We start from the raw sequence: 12370 nt of genomic DNA, 5'->3' as shown, positions 1-12370 counted from the left end.
CAGTAATTGTAGCAGTTGGCAAGAGTTGTTTGTATTTCAGTGACTGAGCAGGTTAAAACTTGTTTGGATTGTCCATGTCTCACCCTACAGCAGTTGGAGATGATCTTTCCAAGCCCCTTAAATCAGTTCATTTTTTTTACTGTTTAAAAAAAAGGCATGATGGTAGTAGACCTGCTTAAAACATTGCAAGTCAAGCCCTCAAATTCTGCTTAGTGTTTGAAGTACAGGGCCATTGCATTACACAATACTGGAACCAATTCTAAAATAAACGTATGTCTGCCTTCAGTTGTTCTGGGGACAGGATCAGATTTTTTCTCTCTCTCTTCCTATGGATGAGAGCCTCGTTTGACTTAAAGTTGTATCAAGGAAGAGGGGGAGACCCTTCTGACATTATGCCTTTGGAAGAAAGATTATTGGACATGGATGGATCTATTGGTAATGGGATCCTATAATAATGGGTGCAGATAGTGCACCTTGCCACTTAAACAGGTGCTTCTTGGAGAAACTGATGGATCTCTAATCCTCCTCTCTTTCTCCCATTCATTCTTCAAAGGGGACGCTACAGAAGTTTGTGGATGATGCCTTCCAGGCTGTGCTGAGTGTTAACCGCCCAGTACCCATTGCTGTCAAGTATCTGTTTGACTTATTGGATGAGCTGGCGGCACGGCACGGGGTCACTGAGCCAGAGACTCTGCACATCTGGAAAACCAACAGGTGGGATGATGAATAAGGCAGCCTCAAAGAGAAATGGATGGTGATGGTGGTGGGGTTGAGCTGAGACTTGGGGTTGGCGGTTGTGGGGACAAAATATTGGTCAATACAAAAGCTATAGCAAGTCACCCAATTTGAAATTGTTTTCTCTCCCACCCGCCCCTAGTCTGCTGCTACGCTTCTGGGTAAACACACTTAAGAACCCACAGTTCATCTTTGACGTGCGTGTCTCTGACAACGTGGATGCCAACCTGAGTGTCATTGCTCAGACTTTCATTGATGCTTGCACAACTGCAGAGCACAAAGTTGGTAGGGTAAGTCTCTATCGGTGTGCATGTCAGACACTGGGTTAAGGGCTTATGTGTATGTGTTAGTCCCCCAGGCTTTGAGGTCCCATAATTTAGTGGTGTGGCGTGTGCTCAGTCTCTGTGATCTCTAGGCAGGGCATGGAAAGACTTCTGTCTGAAGCCCTGGAGAGCCATTGCTGCCAATGTATGAGTGGATCATATTGAACTGGTTGATTAGGCTGATCATGACCCATCACCATAAAACAAGGCAGTGGGACGCTTCCTGTGTCTTAAAATAGGATCTTCTAGCAATTTGATTCTCATATTAACCTTGTTGCCATCATCAAAGCTTAATCCTACTGTGAGGTAAAATCAAACAAGGAATTTTAGACGCCTTTCAGGGCAATAACATTGAAGATGGGCAGAATCCCTAGGCCACAGTCTACTCAGAAGTTCTCTCTTGCCCCCTCTGATTCACTTCAGTGTGGATTATGCAGGGAAATCTTTCCCTGGGGATTGAGTCCTTTGTTCAGTAGCCAGGCCGATTTCCTAGCTGTTTCACCAAAATGTCTTTGCCTAGTTCAAGGTTTAAACCATCAGTTTGACAATCTAACATAATAACCAAGGAACAAGGATTAAACAGATGTCCCCTACCAAAGAGGCTTGAAACAAACTGTTTACAGAGCAGCTTAATAGAATAACTCAATCGCTCAGGGAACAGAACGGGAAAACCCATTCTACTCTTTGCTGACCAGCATCTTTCAGAAGAGAAAAATAGTTACCCATACATCAAAACTTTCTTATTTTTTCTTATTGAACATAATCTGAAATTGTGAAGATCTTTGTGTGGAATTTAAAAAAACCTTGTCCAAGCATCTCTTTGTGTTCTATCCACTGCTACCATAATCTGAGAATTGTGGGACCTTCGTTTCTGTTTTTGAAGGGTGAAAAGAAAGGAAACTCTGTTCATGTCTGTTGACATTATTTATACACACACTTTTTAAAAAGTAGGTTTTAGCTTGAGACATGGCTCAATCAAAGCCCCACTTTGTTAGTCCGGTTGCTATTCTCATGGCAACTTAACTGCAATGGAAACATGTGTCTATTTGCTCATGCGCCATCCTTCACTAAAAGGTATCAGCATGCTAAACCATAAACAATGTGATTAAAACAATAAAATATAATATGGGACAGTATTTAATCATAAAACAGATTGACCGAAAGTACACTTGCAAGCTCAGTCTTTCAGTGTTTGTGAAAAACCCTCCCATAGGGGATTTTGTAAGTTGATTTGGTTCCTTGTATTGGGAAGGTTAGAAATGGAACAGAATATATGGATCAGTTAATCAATAAAGTTTTTACTTCCTCCAGAAAAGTCTCATCAACTCTGCAGCATGTCAAACATTAAACAGTGGCTGAAATCCTATTGTCCATCTCTGCATGTGTAACTTTAAATTACACGGGTAGTAAGGGAAATCCTGCCAAGGCAGAAATGATACTCAAGATGGAGATTCTGCAGGTGTGCAGCACAGTCGGTCTGCAATGCAGACTGCTCAGGTATAATGCCCTGCACAGCTCTGCAGGTATAACTTTATACATCATGCCAACTTCAACAGGATTTTAGCAAGTGTTCTGCATTCAGTAAACATACAAGTACCTCTGGGATGTTTTTCTTTCTCTTCTTTAATATTAAAGGTTCCAGGCTTCTTTGTTCTGTTGCCCTCTCCTTGGCTGCTACCTGAGTTGCATGCAAATGACGAGTCCATCGGAAAAACAGTGTTTGCTGGATGCCTTTTGAATAAATCACTGTACTTTGATTTGCCCATGGAGCCCAAAAGCTTTAGAAGTGTGCCTAGGCTGACACCCTGCAACACTGGGGGCAACTGGCTTTTTTCTTCTCCTTGTACTGATGATGATCTTTCAGTCCCAGGTTACAACATGTTGAACTGGTCAGACCGGACCAAGCAACCTGCTGTTGCTTCCTTTCAGGTCTGGCAGTTCTCCCACACTTTTTTCTTTTCTGGTCTAGGAGTTCCTCTCATGATGCGATCTCTTCTGGAGATATGGGCAGGTTTGGTTTTGCTCTTTAATAAGGGGTTTGGTGCAGCCTCTTCTTAGCCCCTCTTTTCCGGCTTCCAGTGTTATGCCTGGAGTCACTTTTCAGGAGTGTCTTCCTGAGATGCAGTTCCTGAACTTGTCCTTTTTTCAAGGTGATGAGTGCTAAAGGAGTTGTCAGCTAAGGGGCTGGGAGGGATGATGGAAAGGTTCCTCATCATCACACGGGTTCCCTGAGGGGGAGGCCCTGATGTCTGAATCAGACAATCAACACTGTCTGTTGGATGAGTGATGCCTTTTACCCCTTAAGCCAACTTTGTAGAAAAAAATACGACAGAGCATTCTTTGTTTTCCCTGTATTTTCCAGTTTATTTGATTGAACCCTTCTGTACTGTTGTTTTATTTCAAAAATCTCAAAGCAATTTACAATATTGGAATAGTTGCTGATTTGTTATTTTCATTTGTTTGCTGTTCTGTCCACGGACACCCAGAATGGTGTAGAACGTGGTTTAAAACAACATAGTACGTTGTTTGTTTGTTTGTTTGTTTGTTTGTTTGTTTGTTTGTTTGTTTGATTGATTGATTGATTGATTGATTGATTGATTGATTGATTGATTGATTGATTGATAGGCTGCCTTTTTCCCAATAAGGGAACCCAAGGCGGCTCATAATATTAAAAGAATAGAATTAAAAACATAATACAGTAAGTTAAAGCATTAAAAAAAGCAATTAAGCAATACATAAATTAAAATACAATTGAATAATTAAAAGCAGGCAAACATTAGAAACTATCTTCACTTAAAAGTGGCATTCAGGGCCTCAATTATAATTGTTAAAAGCCTGCTTGTAAAGATGGGTTCTTCAACTGTCAGTGAAAGGACGAAAGGGAGGGGAACAGCCTTATCTCCCAAGGGAGAGCATTCCATATGTTAAAGCATATAATAGATGTAACAGTCTTTAAAAACTCAGGAAGTGCATCACCACTAAGTGGTGGAAATCCAGCTAAAAGAGAAGCCAAAACAATTCTGCCTTACATCCCCTGCAAAGATGTCATATTCTGCAGGGACTCTGGAAGGATGGTTCAGAACACAGAGGTGACAACATCAAGGAATGTCTTCCTGCTACATCCAGGTTGGACAGCTTTGATAGTTGGTACCTTCAAAATGCCAGTGTTGGACAACTTGTATGTGTAGACGCAGGAGCTTGTATGTGTAGACGCAGTCCAGTAGGTATGCAGCCCCAGCTGTGTAGGTCTTTAAAGGTAATAGCCAGTACCTTGAATTGAACTTGGAATACCTCTGGCCGCTAGTGTAGCTGCACAGGATAGCTGTTGTGTGGTTGTGGCATAAGGCATCTCTTCGTAGCTTTGCCACCCCCTAGTGTACCAATGGAAATGTCTGAGTGGTCTTCAAGGGCAGCCTCATAGTCTGGGTTACAGCAGCATGGCTCAGTGTAGTCACATCAGTCCTCTCCACATCAGAGGTTATTTCCAAACAAAGCACAAGTAATAAAAAGCTGACCTGGCCAGCATTTTTTTTCTAGAGGTGGACAGGGTCTAATAAAATACCTGAGCCTCCTTACCTGGTGTGCAAGGGGAATCTCTAGCCCATCGGTCACCTAAGAAGTGGCAACTAGATTTGTTGATTGCCGTGTGACCAGCACCACTTCTGTCTTGTCTTGATTCAGCCTCCGTTTGTTGACCTTCAGCCATTTGACTACAGTCTCCAGACAGTGTCTAAGGACTGTCACAGTTGTCTCTAGTTGCTTAGTTAATGAAAGCTATAGTCAGGTGTCAGAGAATTGATGACACGCAACTCCAGAGGTACCGATGATCTCCGACACTGGTGTGAAAACCAAACCTTGAGGAACTCCACAAACCAATTCTGGGGCAGAGGATGGTGATAAACAGTCCCTGCCGTTACCTTCTGGGTCTTTTTGCAGAATAAGATGAAAACCATGGAATAACTGATTTGGCTAAGCTCTAATCTTTCTCTAATCCAAGCAGCAAAGGCCAAGAAATACAACAAAGTCAAGTAATAAAGCAACAAGGCAGCAATAAAACATTTCATGAAAATCATTAAACTGACCAGGGGTGACTGGGCAGATTGGTAATCAGGAAAATACTTGGGCAAGCAAATAGGTAACTGGCAGTGGAAACATCATGCATTGGGAGCCTGCCTGATTTCAGAGGGGAAACCTGATCTCGCATGGTTTTGATCATGAAGCATATGTTAGTTAGAAATTGTTCTGGATCTGAACTGAGGTCATCTGGGTCTGTTCCATTCTGCACAAACAGTGGTTAAGAGCACAAGAATGGCGTGGCTGGAACAGACTGAGCTCCCTCAGGGAACTACTGTTCTGTTTCCAGTGCCAGTTCTGTCCCCAACACCTTTGAGAAGCTCAGAACCAGTGGGTCAAAAAGATGGTTCTCCTGGTGTGTTCTCAAACGCCAGTTACGCAGATGTATATTGCGCCTGTGATTCTGCTAATTATCACCGCTAATAGTCATTGCCAGGTTTAACTCCTCTTGGAAATGGTCTATAGCTACTGTATATCAGAAATTTTCTGAAGTGAGTTGTTTATTCCTGTGTCTTGTCTTCCATAGGTTATTCCTTGTTGGATGGGGAAGTCTTTTCTATGTTGACAAACAAAAAGACTTCCTTGTTCAGCAAAAAATAACCTGCTTCATTTGTTTACACCACTTGAGTCATTCAGACTAGCAGGTGCTCTTTTCCCTAAAGGCATTTGTGAAATGCCTTTACCTGCTCAAAGGCAGGGAGAACTTGCCAGGTTGGGCAACCAGTGTATTTACTCATCATAGCTGAGCCTTTTGTTCTGACTACAGTAGGCTGCCTGGTATGTTTCTAGATGGATTTAGGCAACATGAGGCACAGGCCTCTGTCCTGCGCAAAACTGACCTTCCCTTGTTTCTTTCATCAGTAAAGGACTAAATCTGTGGCTATGAGCAGGCTTCAGATTACAAAAAAGAACTTTTGCAACCAAACACTCCTCCGTACAAAACAATAGCAAAATCCTGCACAAAGAGAGCTGGTGTGTCAGGAGAAAGGCTACACTCAAATCCTTCTCCTTGAGATCATCTGCTCTTGTACACTTTTTTTTTTTTGAGATTTAAAAAATAAAAATTGGTACAGAGAACAGTTCTGTCACACGAGCCCCACCTGCAGTTGGAAGTGGTATTGTCCAGGCACAAATGTATTGCTTCAGTGAGAACTAGGCTTCAGTTAAGCCTCCTCCATGTCTCTTTTTGGTTCTTTTTCTAACAGAATAGTCATGGCAAGAAACCAATTGCCTTGGATGCAATTATTTTTTAAAAGCAAGGTAATTGTGAAGGGTATGAATGTTCACACTTTGAATGATTCCAGTTTTATCAACTGCAACCACGATGATTCCAGTTTTGTTGAATGCAAGGAAGTCTTGGAAATGAATTCTAAAGACCAAGAGAAAAGTTCCACAGTGCCAGAGCTACTGTAGAAAAAGGCTGTGCTTTGCATAACAACAAATCTCCTGTGTCCTACCTCAAGCTATTTTTAGAATAGGAGTGTCCATAATGTTTATTTTTTTCCTTTGTATCCTGTCCTTTCTCCAAGAAAGGTGGAGGCAGGATTTATACCATTTATTAAGAAAACTCCTGCAGTTACTCTGTTAAATAGCTTCATGTTCAACAATTTGACTTTGAATCCACATGTGGAGATGCCCAGATCCACCTGGGGAGCAAATCCAAAGTGGCACCTGCAAACTCTTGGCTTTCAGGCTTGACAATTAAATCAACAGTCCTCATACCATACCAAGTCACAGAGGTAGAATGTCTGAGTTTTATTGTGTTTGTGTATCTTTTTTTTCTTCCAAAAAACATTTTTGATCATTCCGTCGTTACATTTATTTGCTTTTTCTCTCTTAGGATTCACCGGTCAACAAACTGCTCTATGCCAGGGAAATCCCACATTACAAACAGATGGTGGAGAAGTAAGTGTGTGTGTGTGTGTGTGTGTGTGTGCGTGTGTTTTAAAAGCTAAATAAAAACTGTGGATGAGGAAAACTGCATGTGCTGAAAACAAGAAGCTGAGATGTTTCTTCCCCAACAACTGAAAATCTGGTTCAGCCCCCTAATGTGCTCTCAAAGATTTCAGTTACTGCCCATAAATGTTCAAGCATGTCTTAACAGCCATAATGTCAAGAAACAGTCTCTCTTTTTTAAAATGAAAATGCCCTAAAGAAGCTGGCTTCTGCTTTGTAGATCAGAGTCCTGCAAAATCATTATATATGCAAAGTTGCACCTTCCCAACCACATATGTATACTTTAAAACCATTAATTCATAAATAAATGTTCACCCCTCAGTAATTGTGGTCACACATTTTATGCCTAGGTATGTGTCAGAGGAATTGAAAGGGCCACTCTTTTGTTACAATAAGGAAACCTAGGGGTCCACCCCATGTTGATTAACAGTATGCTCATATAAAACAATGACACCCATTCCTCTATACTAGATAAAGAAAGTTTAAGATAGGTGAGGAATTTCCAGAGGTCTGAGGCTGCATGCAACCCTCTTCTCCAGGCATGGGAGGCAAAATCTATTCTCTGACTACCTCTACCATCTCTAAAAATATCCCAAATGTGTTGATTTTAAAAAAGTCTGTGCTCCAGGGGACAGGGAGGAATTTCACCACCACCACCCCTTTTACACCAGGAGATGTTCCCACTGCCCCCCCCCCAAATATACTTCTAGTTTTCAAAAAAGGTTCTCACATGCTTAAAAAGGTGTAAGCCTCCAAAACAGTGGAATTGCCTATCAACCCACTAAATCAGCGTCCCCCCAACCTTGGGCCTCCAGATGTTCTTGGACTTCACCTCCCAGAAAGCCTGGCCAGCAGAGGTGGTGATGAAGGCTTCTGGGAGCTGTAGTCCAAGAACATCTGGAGGCCCAAGGTTGGAGACCACTGCCCTAAATGGCTTTTTTTTAAATCACAGAAATTGGTGGCGAAGGGCAGGATGCTAGGGGTCTGAGGAGGTTACATATGGCCCGAAGCCACATGCTTACTCCTTATTGAAATGTTATGTTCTTTGCTTATTTGGTATAACACGAGACTTGCAACAAAACAACCCTGTGAAGTGCTTCTAATCAGGGTTCCAGCCAACCAAGCCTGCTCCGAAGATGCTCTTTTCTACTCCTGCCACATGCCAAGCTTTCTGTCCTTCCCTTCTCCCAACGGTCTGTCAGCACCTTGCAACGTTGAGTGTATTCTGTCTCCATTAGCTGCTTTTGGATTCTCATCCTTTAGGGGTTTTTTTCTGACTTATGGTGAACCCTTCCAGGATTTTCTAGGTATAGGATACCCAGAAGTGCTTTACCGTTCCCTTCTTCTGGGGGCATCCTGGGACTGTGCAGCTTGCCCAAGGCCACACAGGCTGGCTCTACTTCAAAGGAGGCACAGTGGGGAATCAAATGCCCAGCCTCTGACCTCTGACCCCGCAGCCAAATACACAACTCACTGACCCATCCGTCCTAAAATATTGGGCCCAGAAGGTGAAATATAGATTTTCTGAAGAAGATAACTAGCAGATTTGGTCTCCTCCCGTGTTGGCACCTTCTGGAATGGCTGGCCACTAACTCCTTTCCTTTCTTAATGTAGTTAGCTCTATCAGCCGAGAAGATTTCCTCATTACTGAGTAACTGCCACCACTCACTTAGAGCAAGGATTCCCAGGGCTTTCCTTGACTGAGCATTGCGTGAATGAAAGGCGTCTGGTGAAGGGATATGTTACAACAAAACAATAAGGACAGGATCCCTCCTCTCAGATCTCCGACCTGTTTGTTACCACTCCTACATGTCTGGCTCAGAATTTATGAACATTTTGGCAGTCTTGATTTACTGAGAAATGTTGCTTGTGACAGAAAAAAAAAGAATAAGGAGATTTTTTTCAAATAATTTACACATATATATTTTACCACTCTCAGAGCACAAACTCAGATTGCATCTTTTAAAAAATTAAGATTGCATTTCAGAGCCTAAAGATGCTTTAAGGGGTAAATGATTGTGAGTACATGTGTAGTCCTGGGTGCTATCTTGTCTGGCCCTTATTTTTCATTCCTCCGTCTAAGCTGTTGCTAATCTTTCTTTTCTCTCCACCACTCTCTGCTTTTTGTGACCAGGTATTATGCTGATATTCGACAAACTGTTCCTGCCAGCTACCAAGAGATGAATTCAGCCCTGACAGAACTCTCTGGGGTAAGGGAATGCCTCTCTCTCTCTCTCTCTCTCTCTCTCTCTCTCTCACACACACACACACACACACACCAAATGAGTTGACCTTTTCATTGGAATTTCCATACATTCAGCATTTCTAACGATGTCTAGGCCGTGATGCAATCAGTCCTGCGGGGTGTGTGGATTCAAAACAATGAACTGAACAAGGGCTGCTTTTACAAGGATTTGTGCGCCACATGCCAGTCTTCTGAAACTTAGAGCTTATTCTCCAGTCCAGTAGGCTGTTAGAAAAGGGCTTGAAAACCCTGGGCATATTGGTGTAAAATTCGACCTTTGATTTATGTTAGTGGCTGAAATCTGTTGTGCCTTTATGCTAGTGATGTTGACTTTTAGCTGCAAATTACCATTTGTTAAAGAAATATTCGTAGACATTATTTGTTGCATACTGAATTGTGTGGCTCTGTGTGCAACAGATATCGGTGCCAGTTTCTTAACTTTAGGCACTTGATGTCTAAATGTTACGCCCTTTACATATCTGCACAATAGCACTTCAGCCAGTGTTTACTAAAAGCTGTATCCTGGGTATTGCTATGAACGTGTCCCTTTCATTGCTGACTCAGGGCCAGGGTTTTCCTGAAGCCAGCCTCTACCCATGTAAGTAGCTCTGGAGTTAACACAGGTTCCTTTCATCTTGTGTTTTTTTTTTTTTTAAAATGAAAGAATTAATCATAACTTCTCTATATTGCTTTTCTGTGTAACATTTTATGTAATTTATTTATTTTATTTATATTCAACCTTTCTTCCAGCATTGGGACTCAAGGCAGCTTACAAAACTATTTAAAGCAATGGAAAGCTTAACATACAATTAAAAACTGACATTTAAAATAATATTAGATTATTAAATGCTATTAAAACACTTTAAAATCATTTGATTAGAAATACTAGTTTGCCTTAAAAAAGTGAATTGGATAAGATCTTATGATTTGAGGGTGTTTTAATAGCTGAAGGCCCATATACTGAATGTGTCGTTCCTTATTTCAATAATCTTACTCCAACTGTTTAATTACCATCTTTTAGCAAAATATCCATCATGAACTGATGACAGGGTCATGTGTTGAGGCTGACACTTATATCCTTGTGGGAATCTCAACAGTGAGGCTTGGAAATACAGCAACAGTATCTCCACTAGCAATGGCACACTTTTCTCCAGAAGCAATTATGTGTATCCCATTCACTTCTATAGGAGGAATTTAAAGGGTAGCAGTCATTAATGCTGTTTGCATTGGAAGCTAAACCAGCTATTAATTTTTAATTTTTTTATTTATTTAATTTATACCCCACCCATCCAGACCGAAGTCTACTCTGGGCGGCTAACAACAGTACAAATAATAACAATATAAAATAGCACAACAACAATAATACAACAAGAGATAGCAGTGGATAAAGTTAGGTATTGACAGGAAGGAAGGCCTGCCTAAAGAGTCAGGTCTTGAGTTTGCTCTTAAAAACACCCAGCAAGGGGGGCAGACGAATTTCCAGAGGGAGACTGTTCCAAAGGTGAGGAGCCACTGCTGAGAAGGCCGAATTTCTTGTTCTTTCTCTCCGGGCCTCCCTCAGCGTTAGGCCCCTCAGCCACCCACCCTGGCTAAAGTGAGTGATTCAAGTAGATCTAGGTGGGAGAAGGCGTTTCACTAGATATTGAGGTCCTAAACTGTTCAGGGCTTTATATGTCATCATTAACACTTTGAAATCAATGCAGAAACAGAAAGAGCTACTTATTAAGAGCTGCTGGTGGTCATATAGAGACTTTTAAGAATCTGCAATGAGGCAAATTGAGGTTTAGGAAAGCATGTTATTGTGCTAGCTAGCAGAGACAGACAACCCTGAATGCTCACTTGAAGGACAGATCCTGAAGCTGAGGCTCCAGTACTTTGGCCATCTCATGAGAAGAAAAGAGTCCTTGGAAAAAACCTTGATGTTAGGAAGGTGTGATGGCAAGAGGAGAAGGGGACGACCAAGGATGAGATGGCTGGACAGTGTCTGCGAAGCAACCAACATGAACCTGACACAACTCCGGGAGGCAGTAGAAGACAGGAGGGCCTGGCGTGCTCTGGTCCATGGGGTCACGAAGAGTCGGACACGACTAAACGACTAAACACACACAGTAGAGACAGTCAAATACACACAACAAGCTGTTTAAGGAGCATCCAAAGACACAAAAGGCACAGAAGTAATACATATCTAGAAAATACATGCAAAGGGTCATAAAAATTAATTTGATTTGTATTTCTTTGAAAAGCTTTTCCTAGGATATCTCCAACATTCCTTTTGCATCTGTTTGCCTTCCTAAGTGATGTTATTACCCTTCATGAGGTCAAGAAGGAACCTTTTATTGTTTTATGATACCATTTACTATGGATACTTGATCTCTAGGTTTTTAAACAATGGCCACTTCCCATAGTTTACTGGAAGAAACGATACACTAGGCTTTGCTATATGTAAGAAAATACATTAACTATGTATTTATAGAATTGCTAAATTCCAATGTATATGGTTATATTTAAAAGTTACTAAGTGGTACTGATGTATGCAGTAGGTGTGCCTGCACCATTCAGAAATGGGACGTGCTTAGAACCTGAAGAAGTGGATTTCATGCATGAAAGCTTACTGTTTGCTTAATTTCTTAGTAGTCCAATAAAAGGTATCATCTACTCTTGCATTTGTGTAATCTTCAGGACCACACCGGCCCTTTCTTTGTTTTTTGTTTTTTTCTGGTCTAATTGTTACTGAGAAAGTTGAACCTCTTCCTGCATATAGGCAGGGGATCAAATAATCAAATGTTACTCTTTGTCTTAACAAAAGCAAAACAACTTCATACAGAAATCTAGTCTGACTGAGAGTTTACTAGGCTTGAATGCTTCTTTTTGGCTTGACACCATGGTGGTTTCCCAATAGGAGCAGGAGTGGGTGAAGGATTATGGGAATTTCAGTCTAACATCTCAAGGACCACAGTTGCTCTTTTCCAAGATAAAATGTCAGGGGTGCTGGAGAGGGAGGAAGAAGGGAAGACATTGTTTTCCTCCAACCGTTAAC

General features: G+C 41.6%; 1 protein-coding gene across 4 annotated transcripts in view; it reads left to right on the top strand.

Moving 5' to 3' along the window:
* Positions 1–12370, top strand: part of PLXNB3 (plexin B3) — a 75091-nt gene that overhangs the window by 61053 nt on the left and 1668 nt on the right. For all 4 annotated transcript variants that reach the window (XM_072991415.2, XM_072991417.2, XM_072991416.2 and 1 more), the window contains 4 exons: positions 554–714; positions 878–1025; positions 6973–7037; positions 9223–9298. In XM_072991415.2, coding sequence (XP_072847516.2) covers positions 554–714; positions 878–1025; positions 6973–7037; positions 9223–9298 — 450 coding nt within the window. The remainder of the gene's footprint in view (positions 1–553; positions 715–877; positions 1026–6972; positions 7038–9222; positions 9299–12370) is intronic.

This window comes from Pogona vitticeps, chromosome 2 (assembly GCF_051106095.1).
Source record: "Pogona vitticeps strain Pit_001003342236 chromosome 2, PviZW2.1, whole genome shotgun sequence".
Classification (NCBI taxonomy): domain Eukaryota; kingdom Metazoa; phylum Chordata; class Lepidosauria; order Squamata; family Agamidae; genus Pogona; species Pogona vitticeps.
This window is presented reverse-complemented; position numbering and strand designations above follow the sequence as displayed.